Raw genomic sequence first — 23,531 nt, 5'->3', positions numbered from 1 at the left:
TAAGCATAAAAAGGTAAATGGCTTCAGTTAAAACCAGCTGGTGTTAGGCTTGGGAAATGGGCAGTAGATCAGAGATCAGAAGGGAATAAGGCAACCAGAGGAAAACTAAATGGTAGATAGATCTCTATAGGATGTTTGCTTTTATTTTTGCAGTCCCCAGACATGACATATGATTTTCTTCTCAATTCTGTTTCAATTCCAGTAGTAAACAGTAAGGTCAGAGAAGATGTGCCTGGGATCTCTGTGCTCAGCCTGCCTGGTCAATGCCATTTTGACAGTTAAGTTTCTGCTGGGAAAGTTTCACCCCTTTTATTAAGTGCAATATATCTAGTCAGTGAGCATACATCCAAATCCAGCATTCCTCTACACTCTACTGAGAAGAGATGAGATGGAGGAAACCCATGTTCCTCTGTTGTCTAAAATATTCTGGGCTGAAACAGGAAAGGTTCTGCCAGCCTCAGCTGCTAACCTACCTGACAGATTGAGATCTGATCCAAACAGTGTCACTTAAAACCAGTTGGCTTTGAGACTTCTGCTACTTGGAGTATTTTCTTTCTTGAAATGCACTGATACTTAGCTCTTTTGAAGTGCTCCAGTGAGTCCCTCTGTGGTGACCAGGTTCCCCGAGATGTTTTGTCCTTATCTTCTACAGCAGACTTACTCCTGTGCACATATAGAGTCACTTAAACATCCGAGTTTTTCAGTGGCAAAGGACTGGTGATTGGGAATTACCCCTACAGGATAATGACACTGAGGGCATGGGGACACGCTCTGGCTAAAAGACTCTTGGTCTTGAGAGTGGGAGATGCTATTTTGGCAGCAAGGATTATCCAAGGATGATACAGCCAGAGTGGGTGGTTACTCCAACAGCTGGCTTTTCTTTCTCATGGTAGAGGTAACAAAGACGAACAACTGTGAAGTGTGAGAGTAACACTCCTGTTTTACAACGGTGTTTTGAATAGGTGGAATAGCAACATTTCTTCTTAAGCAGGCTGCTAGTTTTAGAGCTGTTACGTGATTATAGAAGAATGAAGAGCTGGTGGGACTTCAAATAGGTGAAGAGGAGAAGAAAGGAAAGTGCCCAAATGGCAAACATCTGTCTTTCTGTCTATCTCTGCCTGTCTGTGCTTGAAATCTTGATAGCTGGGCTCAGGGAGTAATATTGAACACAGCTGCTAACAAAGTACAAACAAGTATTCCTCACAGCACTCCTTTTGAGACAACAATTATTGTCCCAAATCACAAATATTGGAGCTACAGGAGAGAAATAAAAATCATTTAGGTAGTTGAATCAATGTCTGAGCTGGGACCAGGATCTTGGCTTTTCAAACTCCCTTTTGGCTGTCTAGTCGCCTAGGATGGTAAAGAATAAAATACGAAGGCATACCTGCAACAACATGCAGTTTCACTGATTGCTTCCAAAGCAATCGTGCCCTACAGCCCATGAACAAAAAATAAACAGCCAACCCCCAAAACCAGCACACCCCCAAACAAAGAAAGGTGTTTTTTCCCTGTAACCGCACCGGCGTTCACTTTCTCTCCCCGCGTGCTTGCCCAGCTGACAGCCGAGCGCCGCGCCGTGCCCCCGCGGTTATTCATCAGAGGGGAGACATGGCAGCGGTGCAGCCCGCTGATGCACAGCAATACGGCTGCGGAGCGCACAGGCGTAGGAAATAAAAAATCTAAACCCCGCCGGGGCGCCCCTGCCCGCACCTGTGCCCGGCCCGCCCCGCCCCGCCGGCAGCCGCCGGACCCCCGCCCCGCCCGGGCCGCGCTCGCGGAGGGGCTGCCCCGGCGGTGGGGGGCGCCGCGGCCGCCCCGGTCTGCCTCAGGAAGTGCCGGTAGGGAAGCGGCGGGGGCGGCCGCCGGGGGACGGGCCGGGCTGTCAGCGCGGCGAGGGGTAGCGGCGGCGGCGGCTGCGGGGGGGAGCGGAGCGGAGCAGGTCGGAACAATAGCGGGTGGAGGGGAGGGGGCCGGCGGCGGCGGGGCTCAGCACCGGCACCCCGCCCCGGGGCCGCGCCGCCCAGCGCAGCCCAGCGCAGCCCGGGGGCAGCGTAGCCCAGCCCCGGGGCAGCCGCCCCGCAGGCACCGCGGAAGGGATGATCCGGGCGGCGCTCGGCTGGGCTCGCTGCTAAACGCGCCTCCATCCCTCCCTCTCTCCCTCCCTCCCTCCTCTCTTCCCTCCCTCTTTCTCTCTCTCTCTCTCGGCTCTCCTCCTCCCTAACTCACTGGATATTACCAGCCGCCGGGCTCGCCGCCGCGTCTCCCCCAGCCATGAATCCCGCCGAAGGGGCGGCGGAGGAAGGCGCTGTCCCCGACTCCGAGGTGGATGCTTTCTTCCGAACAGGTAGGGGAGCCGCGGGGAAGGGGCCGGAGTAGCGCCGGGCCCTGCCTCCGCCGCGGGATGCGGGGCTGGCGGCGGCGGCGCGGGCACCGCCGGCGGCGGAGCTGCGAGGAGGGGAAAAGAGGGGAATGAAGGGGGTCCCCGTCTGCCTTCTCGCTTTGTCCGCCGCAGCCCCTCGGCTCGTCTGCGCCCCGGTCTTCCCTCCTGCCCCCGGAGGGATGCTGCTGTGGGGCTGCGCTCCCGCTGCCGACCGCCTCCGGAGAGGACCGGGCGGGCCACCGCCCCGAGCAGGCACAAAAGCCCCGCGGGGATGCTCGGGGAGAGCCGCCGCGTTGTCTCCCCCGCGGGAGGTTGCGCCGGCTGCGTCCCACCGGGTCCCCGCCCCGGGCAGCGGCGGCCGGCCGGCTTTTAGAAGCGGAGCTGGCTGCCTGCCCTGACCACCCCGTTCCGCTCTGCCCTTCCCGGGCGAAGCGCTGGGCACTACCCCAGCCGCCCTCGAGTGGGCAGGGAGGGCTGGGGCGCCCCGGGCAGCGCTCGCCCGTAGCCCTGCAGCCGGTCGGGGATGCTGACCTCGCGGGGACGGGATCGCAAAGTGTCTCAGGGCTGGGCAAGAGCCGTGTGTTTCCCTGTGTTTCCTCCGGTTTCAGAGGATGCTGAAGTGAAAGCAGAGGAGCAGCTGGGCTACAGCAGAGCGTGGTGTAGGGCCTTCTCTAATGATGCACTGGTTAATTAAGTTCTCTGGGCAATGGGTACGTGATGGGTTCCCCACTGCACCACCAGTTCATGAGGTGGTGTTTGTGTGGGAGCCCTCAGCTCCGAAACATGGTTTTGCACAAGATCAGTGTCTCAACTGAAACAACTTGTGATCTGCTTCCCCCCACCGCCTCCCCTTCTATAGACAAAATCTTAAGAAAGTATTATAGGCTTATTGGTAGATTTTTAATTAAAAATTGTAAAGGATTAAATGCTTGTTTCATAAGGGGATTGACCCTTTTAGGCTAGGACCGACACTTATTGCTACAGCTGTTTGTCAAGACTTTGCTTTTCAGCTGTTTTCTTCCTTCTACCTGCTTATTAGCTACACGCAGCGCTTTGAGCTCCAGTTACAAAAAAACAATTATGTAATCACCAAAACTTTAAAGTAGTAAAATCCTGAAGGCCTGCAGCAGCTCTCTGCTATGGTAGACTGCACCCCATTTATGTGAAAGCCCTTTGATCTAGAGGATAACTATAATAAGGTCTGGCTGTTGGTATCTTGTGATCCACAAGCCATTAAGCCACAGGATATTTGCCTGTTGATAGCTTACCTGGTTACAACTAATTTCCTAAGTCTCAACAATGACAGATTTGTTTAAAAAAAAGAAAAAATAACCCATCAATTTTCCTTCTAAAAGGAACCCGATAGTTAAGATTTCCCCCATTTTTCTTCTGTCTCCCCTCCTTCACTCAAAGCTGAACAATTTCCCAGTGACACTGCCTTCTCAATGTAAGCATGTTAGCAGAATTGAATTTGGAGAGAGTCAAGTCTGTCTAGCTTGTATGAAAAAAGTATTCATAATTGAGGAAAAAGCGCAGGGAGCCACGTGAATAGACAGTTCTCCCAGACTGCCTGATTCACCTGAAGATCCACCTGTAGAGCCATGAATACACTTGTCACCTGCATTATACATTTAATGTGGAGATTTTAGAAGGTCTCCTAAAGTTTCTGCTTCTTCAGGAAACAAAATCACAGGAACCTGGCCGTGGAAGGGATTCCCAGGCCACATCCTTGCACTGAAGCATGTACGCACAGGCCATTCATGATGGTTGTCTCATCTACCTTAAGCTTCATCAAAGGAGATGGAAAAAATCTTGTTTCTGTGCTGTAATGTAGCATCTTGTGTCCAAAAAGATGACATGAAAAAAACCCCAACCTATTAGTAATTAATTTTGATTGTCTGCTGTTACACTGGCCAGGCAACATCACTGAGAAATGGGGAAAATACGTGAGAGTAGACTCAACTCGTATGAAACTGTACTGTTGGTTTCCTGTGGTGTTTGTGCACCATTCACTTCTGGGGTTTGTGCGCTGCTGTTGTGCCTGTCTGAAGTTGGTTTTAATGGATGGCAGAGAGAACAGCTGATGTGGGCCTTGGGAGAACAGCTGTAGACAGGACACACCTGACTGGCCCATTCCTCCTTTAGGCTGTCAATGGCAACCTTGCCTGAGAACTCCTAGATGGAGTCCGATTTGTAATAGCTGCAGAGATCTGCATTGTCTTAGCATCCTTTCCCCCTTCATTTTAGCTTTTTTCTTTTATTCCTTCTCTCCTGACTTGTATTCTGGATTGGTAAAGCATAACCACTGTGGCTTACATGACCTTGTGTGTTCACATCAAGTAAAAAAATGAATCTATGTGGTTTAAAGATTAGCTGCTCCAATAGTACAAACATACAGTAAACTGCCCAAACTTCCTGAATTCACAGCTACTACACAGAAAAGCATGAACTCATTATTTTCAGTGGAAAAAATGGAATCCAAACAACCAATATCTCACTCGGAGGCTTTTAGCAACCAGCTGGGTTTTGCACTGAGCCAGGAGGATCGATAGGCTGCTCCCTGATACCAGCAGAGGAGGCTGATGCTGGGAACGGCGCCGCGCACTGAGTGGCTCCCCCAGCAGCACCCAAACACTCGGAGGTAGCAGTCCCTTGTCAGCGATGACAACTGAGATAGCAGCTTTCTGAGCTGTACCTGGAAAGTAAAACTGAAGGAATTAACACGAGATAATAAAGAAGAGTCTGTTCTGGTGCTTACGCTGATGAGAACTAGGAATGACTTAAGAAAAGGGTGGATTTAACACCTGTGTGGTTGATGCTGGCAGTCAGTTAAACCTCCCCAGAGACAGGCAGCGTAGGGGCTACTCTAATTTTCACCATCAGATATATGCAGAGAGTAATTCAGTCTTTTTTTTTTTCTCTTTTTTGTTTTTAGACAATCACTCCCATGTAACTGGGATAAAAATTAACAGGCAGAGGGACTTTAAGGGCAGAAATGACTATTGCAGTCTCGAGCTCTGATTTCTGGGATAACACTAGCTGCTGAATTGAGGCAGTAATTTCTGTGTGACATCTATCGCTTCTATTTAAGCTTATGTTTGAGTAAGAAACCAAATCTATACCTAGGTATGCCTTACTAAGTTTCTTATGTCTATTTTTGTGACATAATAAAATATGAGCAAGTTCTGTGGAACTCTCAGTAGTCTATATTAAATGAGTACCGAGACTTTTTATATTGCGTGGAACTGAATCCAAATATTTGTTGTTTCAAACATAACGTAAGTCCCTTTGCAAAGCATATGAATGACAGATATCCCTTGGATATAGACACAGAGGGAAAGCTTTACCTTTGTGCCTAAGCTGCAGGAATTTGTGCAGTGTGTTTTGGAAGCAGAGGTGAAACATATAAGGAAATCCTGTACCAAAACTTTAAATATTTATAGAGGTCAGTGACAGAACAGTTTAGCAAATTACCAATTACTGGCAAGGGTAATCATCAATATTTCCTATCCACTAGCAGGTACAGTTTTATTTTCTAATTTATTTTTCTGGCAATTAAGTATAACATTGATTATGTCTGATATGAAGATGCCAACTTTGTCATCAATACTTCCTGTGAGTGAGTTGAAAATTGATATTGTTCCATCTCCTTTGACTGCGATGAATTATTCTGTTTGCTTTCTGCTTTCCACCAGCCGGTTTTACTTCCAGCGTTGTTCATTTGTGCATAAGTGACTGGCAGCTCTGCTACTAAATAACTTTAAAATGATTGGCAGTGGCCAGGCTACTTGATCAATAGATGTGCTTGAAATGATCTCTGCAGAGAAGTGCTCCTCGAGGTTGATGGAATCAAGTGTCTCCTCATAGAACAGATAAATTAATTCAACCGAGTTGTCACTGGGGGTGAGGTGTTCGTGTGACGCCTGGCTTCCTCACCTTGAGACTTTATAATTTATAAGGTCTGGTCTGGTAATGTGTACTGATAAAGGAGGCTCTGTTGTAGAAAACACTGTCAGGTTGTGCCTACCACTTGGAAAGCTCCTGTATTAAGGTGATGCTGTTAATTAAAATCTGTACTGCTCTCTAGGGGCTTTGACCTCTGACCCTGTCAGGAATATCAGGTTTGTTCCTTTCTTTCTGTATAGTCTACTGTAGCTGTTTTTTCATGTGATTGACATGGGGCAGGAGGACAGTTATCTTGCTATATGTGGGGACCCAGATTCTCCCAAGCCTCTGTCACTGGACACTCCAGTGCAGAGAGAGGTCCACGTGGCTCTGCCCTGCTGTTGTCGCATCTCCTCCTCCTCCGGACTCTTAGAGGGAGCTCTGCTAGTCTGGGAATTGGCATGTAGGTATGGCAAAGGATGCATAGGTGAATCAAGAGGTCTTGGTGGGAATGACTATCCTCTTCCTCCTCTCGCCCTGCAGACACTACTCAGAAATGGGGTGGAACCCGCTGATCTGCGGGGTCTTGTGACAAAAGGGAAGGATCTCTTTTTGTCTGGTCCTGGAAGGTAGCAAATTAAATTGATGATTTATGTTCAGAAAAGCATTTCTTTCCCATACTTCTTCCTTCCTTTCCACTCAGAAGTACATACAGGGCAACAGGGGTGACATCTGATAGTCATTTACAATGTGTTTGTTCTGGATGAGATTGCATTGTGTTATAGGCCAGTAGGAAGATATTTATTCTATTTGATATTAATTTAATTAATGCTGAAGAGAATTACTTCCAGAGGAAGAGGCCTTTCACACCCAGCTTCTGTTCAGAGCTGGTATGGACTGAATTTCATTTCCAGAACAGAGTGCAATAGGAAACATAAGCTTATAGCACAGGCAATGCAATATGCCTGTGGCAATATGCCGATATGGCACCTGCAGAAGTTATTGGGGGGGGGAACCTGTTGCCTATGCAACCGATTGAAAGGTTTTGGGGTTGAAAGTCTGAAAGAAGAAAAGTGCCATCCCGAAGCCATCAAAGAGGAGCCCTGTACAACCCTCCTAGTGAGTGTGTAGACCATTTCGCATGTGGCCTTAGCTGGCCATGTGTGTCTTGGGATGATGAGCTGTGTGGATACAAGTGAGCATCCAACTTGGCCAGGCAAATATAACTATTGCTGTTTCCCACCACCTGCCTCCCATAGCGTGTTTTATCAAGTCCCATAATAATAACCTGCTGGGGAAACATGGGGGTTTAAAAGTGGGAGCAACTTTGATGGTTTTGGTGCTTGGTTTTTTTTTGGTTTAATTTCCAAGCACACCCTCGTGTTAAGAGCCCGCTGGGGAGTCCTCCGGCCGGACAGGTGCTCTGGGCCCTTTGAAGGTTGGGGATGAAGTATTCTGTTGTTTCAGCTGCTGTGACCTTACGGTCCCTAGGAAGGTTGATTATGGATGTATAGCAGTTTATTGCTCCATGGCGACATGTACTGTACAGTACCCAGTGGTATTTTAAGTACTTCATAGTTATATCAAAGAAAATACTTATGGAGTATTAGGCCTTATAAACCCGTAGCGCTGTACGTTTTATGGGTGGAACTTAAAGTCAGTCATGAAACAACTAAGAGGTATTTGTGCTTTTGTTTGATTTGGACTGGCGTCCTGCTTTTAATATTTCTTTGGATAAACAACTCCCGTTTTACAGCCTTGCATGGCACACGCACCCCATGTTTAACTGAAGGGACTGTGCCACTTGGGGAATTTTGCCTAGCAAATCTGGTAAGAATAACAGTGAATATTACAATATGCATGTTGCAAAAGAAAGCTGGATATGAAAAGAGAAGTCAAATATGATTGTCTGAATGGAGAACGCTAAAAAGTAGAGGGCTGTAAAAGAAAGAAGTCATAATATTTTGAATTATTTTTTTTCCACTCAGTTCTGGGACAGATTGTGTTACTGTTGCACAGATCCAGAGGACTTCGGAGGAATTGTTTGTGAGTTTTCACGGATCTAACTGAAAACAGAACTTAGCGCAGGCGCCGCAATGGCAATTGTAAATGTAGGTTTGAGTCAGTCACCTGTGCGATATGTGGGCTGCAGTGTGTTGAAATGGGATTTAGAGCATTTTGTGCTAAGAATGGAGTAATATTCAGCAAAATACTTCTGTCTTCATGTCGTATTTCAGACTTGGTTCAGAATGAGACCAGTATTTGAATCCAGGGCAAAGATTTTAAGTCATTGCGAAAGTCATTACGTATGTGATTACTGTGGAATACCATTAGTTTCAGATGCTTTTCATTTATTTTATTTCGAACTATTCAGTGAAGATTCAAAGCAGTATATTGAAATTATGTATGTTTAATGCTGGAGTGTGAAATACCATGTAAAACATTTATTGAAGTTTAAATAATTCCTATTTCCTAATAAAGGTCTTAGGAGATAATTCTGTTTCTACTTTTAAATATAAATATTCATTTTGATTGCTCATTTTCATTAACTAGTGCCTAGAATAAATTGTGGTGTATCAGGGTTCCTTCTCCTTTATCAACATGTGTGGCTTTGTTACTAAAATCTAGGAGTGTTTTCTGTTTCTTCCAAATTACACATAATAATGACTGAGAACATATAGGTACATAGGGCTAATTTGTCACACTCCCACTTCAAGGCAACAAATTGCCTTTAAAACTAAAAATGAAATTTCTTTTTTCGTAACCTTAATTATATGAACCAGCATTTCAGTTTCACTGATGGAACAAAACTACCATAATTAGGCAGACTGTAGTTTTTAGTGTAAGGTCACATCATGCTTTGCTGAGAATAATAAGAGGAAATGATCTTTAATTTAACATCTCGGTGACTGGCAGACCAGCTGCTCTGGTCATTTCTTTTAGTGAAGTGGCCTTGGGAAAAAGGGTGAGTGTGTGTTGTTTGTGAGAGAAATTAAATTAATTTCATCACATAATTGGTACCCATGTAGACTTAGTGGAGTTTTCAGGTTTTTAAACTATTTTTTTTTTTTGTATGTGTGTGGAATAAGCTGTGCTGAAGTGGCAGAAGATATGCCTTTCCTTTAAAATAAAAAACATCACTACAAGGAAAGATTTGAGTCCAAGATGTTGCTTTCTTCTGGGGATTGTGAGCCTTTCTTTGCAAGATGAGCACTTGGTAAAGCAGCCAAGTCAGTAGGTCAGGCATGCTCCAGTGTGGCTGGGATATGAAGAGTGGTAGTTGGCCCAGGCTGGTTACCTAAAATTAGAAAAAAAAGAAAAAAAAATATATACATAGCAAAAAGAGCTTTGTAAAGGTTCCCCAGTAATATTGGTAATATCGGCGCTGCTGGCATGGCTCCTGACTCCTGGAGTGTACCCTGGTGCTCCCGCTGTTTTAATGGCAACTGGCAGCCTACATTGGGAGCAGCATCATCAGCTGGAAACAATAGCGTCTGATTCTTGTTTGTCAGCTGGGACAATAGCCCCGCTGATGGGCTGCGGTGGCGGAGAGCGGGCTCCCTTTGTATGGCAGTGCAGGCATGGCAGATGGCTAATTGGACATGATAAACCACGGGGGCAATGGGGGAGAAAAAAGAGATCTGCAGGGATTATCTGCTTGTATCCCCCCCATTAGGGAAAAAATATGTATTTTAAAGATGTTTTCAACTTTAGCTCTTTGCCATGAGTGTATTATTCAAGAAGGAAGAAGGGGGACACCCTAACTGAAGTCTTTCTTTAGCCGATGCGAAGTCCACTTTATTAGCTGGGAGCAAATCATATTACTGTATGGGAAGGCAGGCAAACACATGGCCCCCAGAGACGGCAGCATGGCACTTAAGAAAATTAGCAGTGCATATTTTTCACCAGTCTTGTAAGTGAATATCAAACTGTTGTGCCAAATAGCACCCAAGCTGAAAACAAAGAGCGTTGCAGTAATGCTTTTCAGGAGTGAAGTGTTACGCTCTACCATAGTTTGTCTTGATATGAGTAGATGTCCATCAGTGTTAGAGCATGGAAAAGCTTTGATTAACAAAGACAAAATCTATTTATTTAGCTGTATTTTATTAGACTTGAGTATACATTATGAAGCCAAAACCTGAGGCCCTTGTGCAAAGAAGCTTTTGCTTGTTTAAAACACCTTAGTGAAAAATGGAATGAAAGCCTCAAGGTTAGGACCACAAAAATGATCAGAGAGATGGGGCACCTCTCCTATGAGGACAGCCTGAGAGAGTTGGGGTTGTTCAGCCTGGAGAAGAGAAGATTCTGGGGAGATCTTTTTGTGGCCTTTCAATACTTAAAGGGTGCTTAAAAAGAAGATGAGGACAGTCTTTTTAGTTGCCCCATCCCTGGAAACATTCAAGGCCAGGTTGGATGGGGCTCCGAGCAACCCGATGTAGTGGAAGGTGTCCCTGCTCATTGCAGAGGGATTGGACTAGATAGCCTTTAGAGGTCCCTTCTAAACCAAACTATTTGAAGGTATGTGTTGATCTCAGGTAGTTTTTGGTATGAGGTGTGTAGGCTTAACTGGTGGCTTTGGTGGCTGTGGGCTGTGAGCACAAGGCTGTGCCCCACAGCCCAGTAGCAGCAGGCAGAAGTTCATCCCACTGGATGCATTTTAATTCCTTTCTGTCCCCCCTAGTTAAACAGCAAGAGAAAGCATACCACAACTTTGGGAGTAATGCCACAATTTTTGTTCATCTTTCCTCTGTCCGCAGAGGAGATATAAGAAGTAAGGCTGAAAGGGGGGTCCTCTGCGTCAGTGGCTGCTGCAGTGATCTTGCAGTCATCACTGGCTTTAATTCCCTATTTTGTAAAATGGTATCAAGTGCCTAGAATACTTTGCTATTTTAGTGTCTCTCATAATAATAATGTTATGGCATATAACAGATACGTTTAAATTGTAGTAAAAATAAATCTGCAAGAGGTTAAAAATAATAGCTAGCAAGAAATATGCAGTACTCTGTGGAAGCAGATTTACTTTCTGTGGAAATGTCTGGACTGTGTTTCTCTTCCACTGTTTACTACTGTCTTTTCCCACGGGACAAGTTTAGTGGAAACTCCAGATGAAAAGTTTCAGCGGGCTGCCTTTGCTTTCAGCAGACCCTTCAAGTGCTGTACCTGTGAGTCTGTGGAGCTTTTGAAGCTATAGGTGCAGGAGACCATTCGAAGGATTGTGAGTGGATGCAATAAAACTTCTAATAGGGCTATCCTCCTCTAGGACCCACGGTATTGTCATTATGTTACAATGGTTCTCTACCAGAATTTATTATTTGTATTATTGTCTCAGCCACTGATTAGTTCCTTCTGAAGCAGATGCTGTGTGAACACTGAACAAAAAGATGATCCCTACCATTAAGTGCTTATGATAAAAGCTGTCAAGTGGATTGTGAATTTATTTAACTGAATACTTGCCTTTTGCTTTGCTTTTAAAGATGTTGGAAGGACATGCCAGAGGAGTTACGGAGTCTAGCACTGGGTATGGAGTAGAGGGAATGGCTGAGAATAAGGTACAAGCAGAAAAATGGGGAATAAATGAGAAAACAGTAGGGAAACTAAAAAAAAACATAGAAGAATGCAACAAAGTTATCTAGCAGAGCACTTCAGAGCTGGAGGGCACTTGGCTGAGAAAGGGATCGCAGCCTGCATCCTCTGTGGAAAGGAAGCAGATGATGTCAGTGTGGCAAAGGTCAGAAGCCAAAGGAAATCACAGAAATAAGAGAGACAATAAGAGGTTTGATTGGATTGTAGCTTTTGAGATGGAAAGCAAAGGTATGTTTTCTCACACATTAGAGAAAAAAATTGGTAGACTTTGGCTGGGTACGTAGTTAAAGGAGGGAACAGGCAAAGCCTATGCATCGGAATGGGGATGCTCGGAATGGGGAAGGCAGCCATAGGAGGTACTGCAAAGCACAGGAAAAATACCAAGGTTTTCTCTTCCAGCACATGCCCCTCACCATCGAAGACCATTATTGTCACACTGCAGTCTATAATGGTGACTGCACCAAATGCCTGTCTTGCTTTGACGCTGCGGAGGGAAGGCGTTTCCCTATGAAGCGAAGACACAGAACGAAAATCCTTGGGTGTTCTGCTTCACGTTTAATGCCTCTTGTTCACAGAAATATGTCATGAAGAGCCAGCCTCCTTGGATCCGACTGTCACTGTGTTCACAGCAATTTAACTTTCCTGCTCTGCTTTTCTGTGCTGAGACGGAGAGTTCAGGAATGATGCTAATAGAGTCAGTCTGAAGCATTCAGATAAATTTAGTCCGAAAGAGCAAGTCAGGCCTACTGGGTAAATAGTAATGATCTTGCAAGCTTCAAGGACTTGGATCTACGGTGTGTGAATCTCCTGTTAACAGTTTGCTCCTATTCAACTCAATCCTGCTCCAAAGTTAGCTGGAGTGTTAAATAGGTCAGCCATCTATTACAGGTTCCTGTTAGTCTGTAATCTGTTTGCTCCTGCGGGTTATTTATCAAATTCCTAATGAGATGGTCTTGAACTATTTGAGGCAGGAGAAAGTTGTTAACAGTAGCTCGGTTTAAAACAGCTCTGGTGCCAAAACTGAACAGAGGAGGAAACTCTGTTGGTTAGATGAGTTCAGATCAGTTAAAACTGCTCTGTGTGGTAATGGGAATTTGTAAAAATGACACTTCCCAGCATGTAAGCCCTTATCATGGGAAAATATTTTTTTCTTTTTTTCTTTTTTTTTTTTCCCTCCAAAAACAGTCTGCTTGTCTTCATCATTGAGTTGTGCAGTAAGGTGTAACTGGCAGCTTGGACCTGGTTGCTGTGATTGGGATTGATTTCAGTGCTTGATCCAGCTTCAGCTCTGTGGTGATGTTTGTGCCCAGGAGCTGTATGATGCTCATGTGCAGTAGTTCAAAACCAATGGCTGGTACATTCTTACTCGTGTAGTCAAAGGACAGGTTTCTACAGCATCCACCTCAGAAGTCAAGCCGCGCTCGAGACATGCAGGATGAACAGTAATTGCTTTGCTAGGCTCAGCCATCCTCATCTCCCCTTGGTGTGCAGTAGTAATGGAGATAATAATAATTAGAAATAATACACAGAGTTAATACAGCATTTCAGAACACTTAAATAGTCAGTCTTTGAGTAGAATAGGGAAGTCTCATCAAGCCCATCTATAAAAAGGGGATAATCAGGCACAAAGCTGTAGTAAGTGGTTTTCTTGAGGCTGTATGAATTTTGTGCATGTGTTCTTGAAAAACCCACATCCTGGTGGTGGAGCAAACCCTGACGAAGTGCTGCATGGCTTTACCTTCTGTTGGTATGGCACGGGCCAGGAAAAGCACACCAATCCCTATGTACTGTAGGATTGTCAAAAGTCAGGGCTGAAGTGACAGGGGAAATCAGAGAGACGTGCAAACACTCGGCTCTTCTTAAACTACTTGATATGGGTGCCTATATATGGATGCAGGTGACCTACTTCAGACAGGTTGTACATCTTGGCCTTAGTCCTGGAAATGAGATTAACACACCTTGCCTATGTCCATACCAACCAGTCAAACAGTCTTAAGGTTTTTATTACACTGACCCTATTTTTAAATATACGTAGGTCAGAGCCACATCTGGTATAAAAATGGCCTGATGCCAGTGACAGCAGAGGAGCTACAGTAATTTACACAGGCAGAAATTCTGGCTGTGTTCAGCTGACAGACTGGTATGGGGATGGGGCCAAAGAGGACTGGTAGCAGAATAAGGGTATTTCTAATTTAATGTGTTAAGATAGCCAGATGATTTTGTTCATCACTATGGAAGCTAAACGCTGACAAAACGAGGCACTTGGGTTCTCGGTCCATTCTGCTCACTATTTGGTAGGGTCCCCTGTGCCTTTTTTGTAATGAGCGTATTGCTGTGAAAGTTACATCTATTAAATGCTAAATGTAAGAGAGATTTAATGACATGCTATTAAAAAGTTCCACCTACCTAAAAATGCTTTGCTTTCCAGCCCAGGTTTGCTAATATATTCCATATTTCACGGAGATTGCTTCATGAAGAGAATGCTGTCAGGAGCCATTTACAGCTCTGATCCTGCTTTTGTCGTCTTTTACAAGTGTCAGATTCCCTTTTGCTGCAGAGCCAACCGCTCTGCCACAAAGTTTATCCTGTGGATGTCTCCTGTGGGTGCATTAGTTCATTAGTTACTCGGGGCATCGGAAGGTACCTCGTGACTGGTTCCATACAGCAGAGTTTAATGGAACTATAACTATAGTATATGGTTTCCCTTTCTTGGTCTCATTTTTCCCCATACTTTTTCCTCTTGGAATCTAGCAAATGTAAAACCTGTATGTCACTATTCCAAATGGGGCCATTCGCTTAATGTGGCATTGTCCAGTGTAGAATAAATACCCATGGCCTTCTGAAGAGTGCTGAATTGATTGCACGTACCACCAAATACAGGAACCTGTAACTGTACAGGAACCAGTAACGTTCCCTATGTAACACGTGAACGAGAGAACTGCACAGAGATGTAATTAAGTGCTACTCTGAAGAATCGTTTTCATACTGACAAGAAATAGAAGGTCATGTTGCATCTTCCTATGGGAATATATAGACAAAGGAAAGTTTCCTCTTTAGATGTTATCTTTGCATTTCTTTTCTTTAGAGACAGAAGCTGTGGGAGGTATAGCACAGACAGTGGTCGCCAGTCTGTGGACTGCAGAGATTGGTGTGGGAGCTCTCTCCCCCTGTAAATGCCACTGCCCTTCTATTGCTCCCTAGTGCAGAGCACAGCCCTTATTTTTTGCTGGCTGCAGCTCCGCAGCAAAGGCTTCCTTTGGCTCATGTATATGTGGAAGATTTAAGAAGGAGCGAACCTGCTCTGTGGCTCTGTTTTCTAGATGTCCCCAATCCAAACAGGCCCTCTGTCCTGTTGAACTGAATGGGAGAGTTCTGTGCGGGGAGTCTGTCACTCCTTTTCCTCTTGTCCTGCTCCTGGGGTGTGCAGTCACCTCTGTTTGCACAGAGAGTAGCTGAATGTCAAATGGACATGACAAACTTTATACAGATTAAACTGAAAATCTGGAAACTAATAGGATAGCCCGGAAGGCAGATTTAGGGTGCCTATCTAGCAGGCGTGCAAAGGGCACAGGTGAACAAAGCAGGACTAAGCTCCTTTTTTTCTTTTTTCTTTTTTTTTTTTGTTGAACATGCAGTTTGCTGCAGCTAATGACTTCTGAAGGGATCTCCTCTCCTGACTCCCTCTTTGCTCTTTCAATCTATGCATGTATTTTTCCCTGAGAGCTGTTCCAGGAGCTGAATGAAAACCTCCCTAGTCATTACTTTTCCTTTTGGTGTGCAGACACCCTGCAAACAGCGGCTCGGGCAGCAGCCTGAAGCAGTTAGGTTTCAGAGGAAGCCAACTGTAGCAATCTATTTTTAAAAGGTTATTTTGATGAATTGGATTTTATGACCTGATTTGAACTGGTCTTGGGCACCCACGTGTTGTGCTGCCGCAGCCTGAACCCACAGGAGCGTTACTGTTTGCTGTTTTGCCATTGCAGTCCTATAGAATCATAGAATGGTTAGAATGGTTTTTGTATTAGACAGCAACAATATATTCTCTCCATCCTCAATCCTGCTTGTCCTGTGTGTTGATAGTGGAGAGTTGCAGATTTTTTCCTGGGGAAAGCAAAACTCTGCTTGTCATATTGCAGTTTCTTGGCTATCCTGTTTCCCTCCCAGCGGTGGGAGTCTGGGGTTTGACTGCCATTTTTTATGAAACACACTATTACATTTTTTGTTTTAACTATATTGCAAAAAAAAAAAAAAAAAAAAATTAAAAATGCTCCACGGCAAAAGAGCTTATGCAGGAGTTCACGTAAGTTTCATCCTTAACTTTGCTATAGAGTTACAGATACAGGTACTACCGAAGACCTCAAACCATCAGAGTTATAAACACCCACACCTCTCAGCTACAGTAAATGAAACTTGAACAGCCTTGATGCAGAAAGTCGCAGGCTGTTGCAGCATCAGTTTCCGATGCCTTCTCTGGACACATCCTTGCACAGCTCCTCTTAACATCAGTGGCGCAGGAGCTTTACAGTGGGACTTTGGCGGGCACTGGCCTGGGCTTGTGCCTCTTTATAGGAAGCATTCAGCATGGAGGAGTGAATATAAATCTTGTATTCAGTCTCTTGCAACTTTCTCAATATTTCTGTTGTGCAGTTCTACACAATATTTATATTGTGCTCAGAATGAACTTGAGTTCATTCTCAATCCAGAAACAAGTGGGAAAGCTGTAATGGATTCCTTTCGATTAGGTATTGATGCTCAAGAAATCTGTCTGTTTCAATGTCACACTTTTACATATGGATAGGTAAACGTATGTGTTAGTCTGGAAGTTTAGGACTTGTCATGGAGGTGTTTATCATATTGTAGTCCTGCTGGGACTCCGCTGATAAACAGGATTTTTAGACAGAAAGCCTCCATGGTTGAGTAGGTGCTGATGGCTCTGTTGTTGGCACCCATCCATTTGAGCCCCTAAGAGGCACTTAGATATTAAAACTACACTTTTTTTTTTTTTAAGTTAAGACTTGAGGTTCACAGTTTTGAAGCTGTTGGTGCAACTAAGGAATCCACGGAGCAATTTCTTGAAGGCTGCATTCCTAATGTCCTGGCCAGTTTCCTCTTGGGATAGCTATATTCTTTTCTTGCTTTTCTACAGTTCTACTCTGAGGTTATGCTTTGCAGTGCTGGTTCGCGTGAATAGTTGCTGAATTTGACTATATGAATTGCTGCATTTTAGTACTGAAAGGTAATTTGTACCTGTGACTCATTGGGCTTTCAGGGTGAAGATCCTGTTATTCTTAGCACCTCCGCTGTCTTTGCATAACCTCTCTCGCTTTAGGCAAGGTAAAACAAACGTAGCCTCTGGCAGCTCTGTCAGGAACAGCACACGCAGACACCACGTCCAGGCACCCCGTCCTTCCCGGCTGCTTCCGAAGCCGTCTGGGAAGGCACAGGCTTCCCCTGCGTCATGCGCCAGCCTGTGCGCCTGAAGGAAACCTCCTCGTGTCTTCAGCTCTTCCTGTCCTGCTGCTCACGGGTACAGCACGTCACAGCTTATTGTTTAAGATGGCAAAGCGTGCTGCGGTCCTGCAGCACGAGAGGGGCTGTAAAATGTAAAATGATGTTAATGTTGTTAAAGAAGTTTATAAGCTGTTCAACACAATGTGTTGGTCAAGCAGCTTGATTGATATTTCTAACGGCTTACCCTGCTAATGCTGGTGTGTCTAGGTGCAGCCAGAAACTTTCGTCCTAAAGTTGTAGGTATCCCCAAGTTATATTTACAAGTGGCAATGTTGCAGTAGAAATGCCTCAGCAGCAAAGCTGTGGTACAGGAATGCATCCCAGTAAGATGAAACAGTTGTGCCTTTTTGGGTGGGAACCATAATTTCGATACAGGAATCTTATGTCCTAGAACAGCATCTTTTATCGGACTTTTAATTTTATGCATCTCATCTTTTCTGGTCTATATCATGCCAGAAGGTTCCTCAATTATTCTTGTACATCTTGAATATCAGTTATCTGTGAAAACTGATCCATTGCAAAACAGGGGTTTTTTTTGCATTGGAGTAATCCTAAGATAAAAGATTGCTGCTGTGAAAAGCAAAGCCCTTGGTCTTGTTGTTCTGTGTTCCTCTTGTCTCATTAAAGTTCTTCATGTTAGGCGGCGAGCAGCCCACATCATCACTGGCTTTCTGTGCTGCTGGAGCCTGCAGTGAGGCTGTAATCCTGCATTTGCCATCACAGTGTCTTCACATATAGTGTGATGTTACAAATCTAGTGTTGTGCTTTCTCTGCAGGAACAACAGCAAGATAGGCTGCAAATAGCAATGTTAGCAGAAGCAAGCATCACATGGCCAGGCAGTGCTGACAAACAGCCAGCTAATTTTCATCTTGTAGTACAAAAGTGGTAGATAAGTTTAGTAGATAATGTAAAATTCTGGAGATGCAGGTGGTTCTTCTACTGTGGCCCACTGGATGACACTAAGCAATTAGCTTTGCTCTGTACCTCAGTTTCCCTCTGAGAATTGGGTGATTGGCTGTGGATAAAAAGCTCTATAAAATAATAGCATTTAAAGCAGTGCATATAACAGTTATTACCACAGAACGCTGTCATCATCTCCACTTTATAAATGTGAGGAACTGAGGCAGAAAATGGTTTGCCAAAAGCTATTGATGCAGTCGGGGCAAGAGTCCTCATTAGACCTCTGGGGCTGGCGGCTGCCCGGCCAGCCCACAGGCTGCGTGCTGCTCGTCACCCTCCTGCCCCTGTTTTGAGTACCGCAGCGCTGGTTAAATGCAGAGGACTTTGGTGTGTGGAACAGATTTAAGCTTATTCCTTTCACTGTTCCTGCTGAGTGAATTGGAAAAGTAATAAACAAAATGGTTTTTATCTAGGAAAAAGGTTTTAGAGCCCTCCATTTTTAACAAGCATATGTTAATAGTACAAAGTATATGGGACAACATTGTCCTAATTAATTTTCTGTTGAAATTAACAGCCTTCAGTTCAATAGGAACAGATTTAGGCCAACACAGTGTCTTTGAAAAATTCACAGGACTTTTTGTCCCGTGGTTTTGAATATGAGCTGAAGCTTCAACATCATGAAACCTCCTCTGAGCAGAGCTTTACTCTTAATTTAAAATGCTCTCCGTCTTTAAAAGCTAGCTTCTTAGTGTAATTTGAATCCATCTTATTTTAGGATATATATTTAGTATCCAACTGATTTTTTCCCTCTAAAGTTCTTGGATAGCAAGTCCATTAAGAAATCTCAGTGTTGCCAAACCAGTTTAAGACGTTTGGAACTTCAATTACCTGCTGAACTCTTAAAAAGTAATTTGGTAATGAAAGCAGTGAATGCATTCTGCAGTGTTTAAGGATTGCTTACAGAGATAAAATGGTTTTGGCTGGATGTCAGATAAATACTTCTATGGTGAAGCATATGTGCAACCAGTTTTTCTCCTTTTTTTGAATGAATCTGAAAGATCTAATCCTTCAGAATATTCCCAAACAAATTCTGGATTAGTAGATCCTGTGTTCTTAAGTGAGGACAGTCGTTTAGTATTTTGCACCTAAGGAAATATTTGATCTCTGGATCTTGATGTATTTTACAAAGCCAAATATGTTCAATCTAACCAAACTTCTGTGAAACAAGAAAATACCATTTCCCATTTCACAGCTAAGTTAGTCAGCAGGAGGACACGATCTGGCTCTCACTTCAGGCTGGTAGCAGAGATTGCTGGAAGATGATATGGGATGGAATGCCTAGGTAAAAAACTTGGGGAACAGATTCTTGGAGTCTTGCTATTTTTGACACCAATTTGAATGTGATCCTGAAGACGGGTCTGATGCCTCTTGGAGGTGAACAAAAGAAGGGTGCAAAGCTGTTTCCCTCCCACTCTGAGTGGCACATTATATTTGTGTGGGTGCCTCAGCGAGCTCTGCCCATGCCTGGGAAGCCAAGCAAGGGCTCTGGTGGGCAAGACCGCAGCCAGCGTAAGGGGAGAGAAAGAGCTGAACTGCTTTGCTACTGTACAGGTAACAGATGGCGTTTTGTTTATGGGAGAGAAGCTTCTCGGCTTTTCCAGTGTGCTTCCATTTTAAAATTCATCTTCCTGGAGTTGGGTTGGGTGAACCAAATACACACTTAGCTCCTCTTCAAGAGGTGACTGAAGCCCTGCCCTCTACTGAGATGCCTATCTGTGTGGCTATGTAGTATTAACAAGCCAATCCTAGTTACCCTAAAATGAAAAATTTAGTTGAAAATTGTAGACCATTAGTAACAGCGTATTTTCTTTTTATTGTGATAATGGAATCTGAAGCTGAGTGGTGTTTCCCATGAATCATACCCTAACTTTTTACACTCCATAGTTCATCTGTGACACTGAATGCAACCTTGTATGCCTTTTTTTTTTTAGTCCTGAGAAGTATCTCCAGATGCGGCCAGATGTGCTGCTCGGCTTGCAGTTGAGCTGAGTTCAAAGGCTTTGAACCCGAGCCAGGCTCAATGTGGCTGGGCACTGTCCCCACTGCTCTGGGGTCGGTGTCTGCAGGCGTAGCTGCACGTGCAGTCCTTCTCTAACCCAAATCAGTCAAAATGATCTGGGTTAAAGAAAACCCTCCATGTTTTTAAATAGTAAGCCAACCTGGATCATTTTGACACAACCGGGTTAGGGAGTGCCTGCGTACAGATATAGCGACAGATTGGAGGGGGCGGTAACCCAGCTCCATTGCCGCCAAGCTGGGAGTTGGACCACAGGCTGAGTAATACTAATTGTGGGTGAGTTCAGTAAGCTGCTCTGACTTCTGTCCTATACAATAGTCTTGTTTTATAGGAAATCATGAAATAGTCTAAGGGCTAGAAATGCAGCTGGTGTTTCCCAGGTTTTCCCTCTGATTATCAGTTTGCAGTCTGATGCCATCTATAGTAGATGTATTCATAAGTTACTGCCCAAGGGCCTGGTAGTGGCTGTTTTTTCCCCTACAGGCAATTCAGAGCAACTTCAAGGTTTTTCTGAACTGCTCTTGCTTTCATGGGCTGTAAGGAAGCTGCTACCCAGGCAATACTTTCTGGATAATAGCAGTGATTTTCAGATGTTTATGCACGACTGACACATATGTAGTCCTGACTCTGTGGGTTTTCACAGCCTTCTAAACATGCTGATAAGGGATAGATATAGCAAGGCTTTCTGCAAAAACTGAATGGAAACGTTAAAGATTTTAGTTCACAGAGGATAGTATAAAAATCCCTGTAATGCTATCTTGGGCAAGTTTGTAAGTGTGTGTGTTTGACACTGGATTTGACAGTGATCTCATTGATTTCTGCTGTGCTGAGACCCAATTACTCTGGTTTAACATCAGTGCACATGTGAGCAGAATTAGGCCTGCTGAAAGGATGGATACTTTTTCTTTCCCCTCAGGGAACCTGTTGGCAGTGGTTATGCAGGTCATGTCTACACACTGTGACCTGTCAACACAACAAGCCACCACTCCATGTCACCTACCAGCAGATATTTCCAAGGTATCCTCAGCTATAGAAGAACATCTTCTCACCCCATCTCCCCTCCCGAGGACATACAATCCCTTTGTTCCCATAGTGCACACACTGGATGCTGTGATCTAGCTCCTCACTAGGGCAACATCTTCTCGCTTACATTGGACCTCCTTCATTTTCTGGTGGAGGCAACAGCAGGTTCATTCAGGAGAGTTGAGCACCCATATAAATAACTGGAGGAAGCCCTGCTGCAGTGAGGTTTGTGGTGCGTGGTGGGGAGGAAAGATGCCTGGGCCATTGTACAGGGTGCCCCCTAAAAACCAGGGCCCATAATCGTTGCCTTCAGTAGTCCCATCTGGTGCACGTTGCAGGTGTGTTGGTGACAGCTTCATGTATTCTAGCTCTGAAGCTGATGACAGCCAAAAGAAATGACTTTCCCTTGTCAGTTGGTGTTTATCTCCCAATGCATTCACAGTGCAACTTGGTGCTTCCTCTGGCTGTCTAAGGCAAAGGCTTGACCTCTCCTTCTTTCAGCTCTCTTGACATTTACTTGTAACGAACAGACCTAGATGTTGCAGTATGTTTTTCTGGGTCATCGAATGCATTATATGCTTGTCCTTCACAGAAGAAATTCAATATCTTTCATCTCAGCCCATCAGTTTGTTTTTGTTGGTTTTAATTTTGTTGTAGTTGTTTAAACGCAGGCATTTTGTCAATAGGCATTGTTCATATGGGAAGAAATAAATTGATTCATACTTGAAGCATGCTTTTTTGTGCACACACTCACACAGGGTTGTACCATGAAACAACAACCATGAGTGCAACCCAAAGGGCTGACACTGCTGCTGTGCAGCCTTTGAGCTCATTTATACCTGTGGGGATGGGATGCAAAATCCCACGGTAGTTCTCATGCACCAGTGGGGCTGAGCAGTCCCAAAGCAGAGTCTGGCCTCAGCTAGTTGCGTTTGGCAAATCCACAATTTCTCCTGTGTTACAAGCATGTGCTTCCAGTTCAGGTCCTCTTGCTTGCTGTGTTATATGCAGAGACAGGTCTATACGCAGCCTTCAGGCTGTCTTCAGCATTCTGGAAATCTCTGGGCATGGTGGTTTGTCTGCATTTCTGGAAATTAGCTTGATAGACACAAAAACACAGGAAAAGCTGCATCACAGATGCTTTTGCTGTGATTTGGTTGTGTTTTCTGGGAATACTTGGCATTTGTAGCACTGTCTGGTCTCCTTCAAATCATGTACCTGCCTGGAGGCCAGGGCTCTGTGAGCTCATGGCTTGAGCTGGAATTGGCTACCTCCAACATTAAACACTACTTTTCTGCAACAACTTTTATTTGTAGAATTTCAGTCTGATTTCATGATTTTCAGGCTATTTCACTTACCATTTCTCATGCCTTTTTCATGCTATCTCTGCATCCCAGCAGTGCAACGGTCTCCACATCATCTCATCCTGAAAATTTTGGTGGTAACAATAAAAACGTCCAAGTTTATTGATGATTTTAGGAGAAACCTCTTCAGCTTTCAGCTGAAAAAAGACAAAGGGGTGATTTGACACGTTGGACAAAAACACCAATAACTGAAACATTCTATTTGAAAACTTCCCAGGAAGTTAGAATAGAAATTGTCAGTTCATGAGTGGTTTGCATTTTCCAAAAAAAAATCAAGTGGTTTTTTTTTTTTAAAAAAAAAAAACCAAGGGCTTCTTTCCTCTGATTATTTTGCTGAGTTTTACTGAGGAGAAAATTTTGCTGGAAACTGTTTGCTCATCCCTGCTCCTCCAACTAGTTGGTTAAGCATCTCCTAAAAAACCGTTCTGCTTGCATCACCAGTTAAATTACCATGCTTTAATATTTACATTCAAAATGAGGCTGATAATATATTAAAAAACAAACAAGCAAGCAAGCTTGTGACCTGCACGTGCCAGAGTTAATGGAGCTGTTGGCTCTGTTTGTGCTATAGTGATTGATGGGCGCTCTGATGTCATTGCATCTTCCCTCTCTCTGTCTTGTCTGCATGTCAATGCCTCCGCTCCTTGAATAATGATGCACTTTAATACAGATTTGTCTTATTTTTGGCTCTGAGTGCTGGCAGAGCTGGAGTTATGTCTGTGTTTCTCTGAAGCACCTGACATGCTTTTGGTCAGTTGGAATCATTCAGCAGGAAGAATTTTACCTGGAGATGAGTACACCTCT

The 23,531-nt window shown here is 44.4% G+C and overlaps 1 protein-coding gene across 1 annotated transcript in view; it reads left to right on the top strand.

The window, feature by feature from the left end:
- The first annotated feature begins 2,274 nt into the window (after window positions 1-2,274).
- The window catches only part of KALRN (kalirin RhoGEF kinase), a 492,654-nt gene continuing 471,397 nt past the window's right edge, over window positions 2,275-23,531 (top strand). Inside the window, 1 exon segment of the mRNA XM_074144827.1 lies at window positions 2,275-2,347. Coding sequence (XP_074000928.1) covers window positions 2,275-2,347 — 73 coding nt within the window.

Source organism: Numenius arquata, chromosome 3 (assembly GCF_964106895.1).
Source record: "Numenius arquata chromosome 3, bNumArq3.hap1.1, whole genome shotgun sequence".
NCBI lineage: Eukaryota > Metazoa > Chordata > Aves > Charadriiformes > Scolopacidae > Numenius > Numenius arquata.
This window is presented reverse-complemented; position numbering and strand designations above follow the sequence as displayed.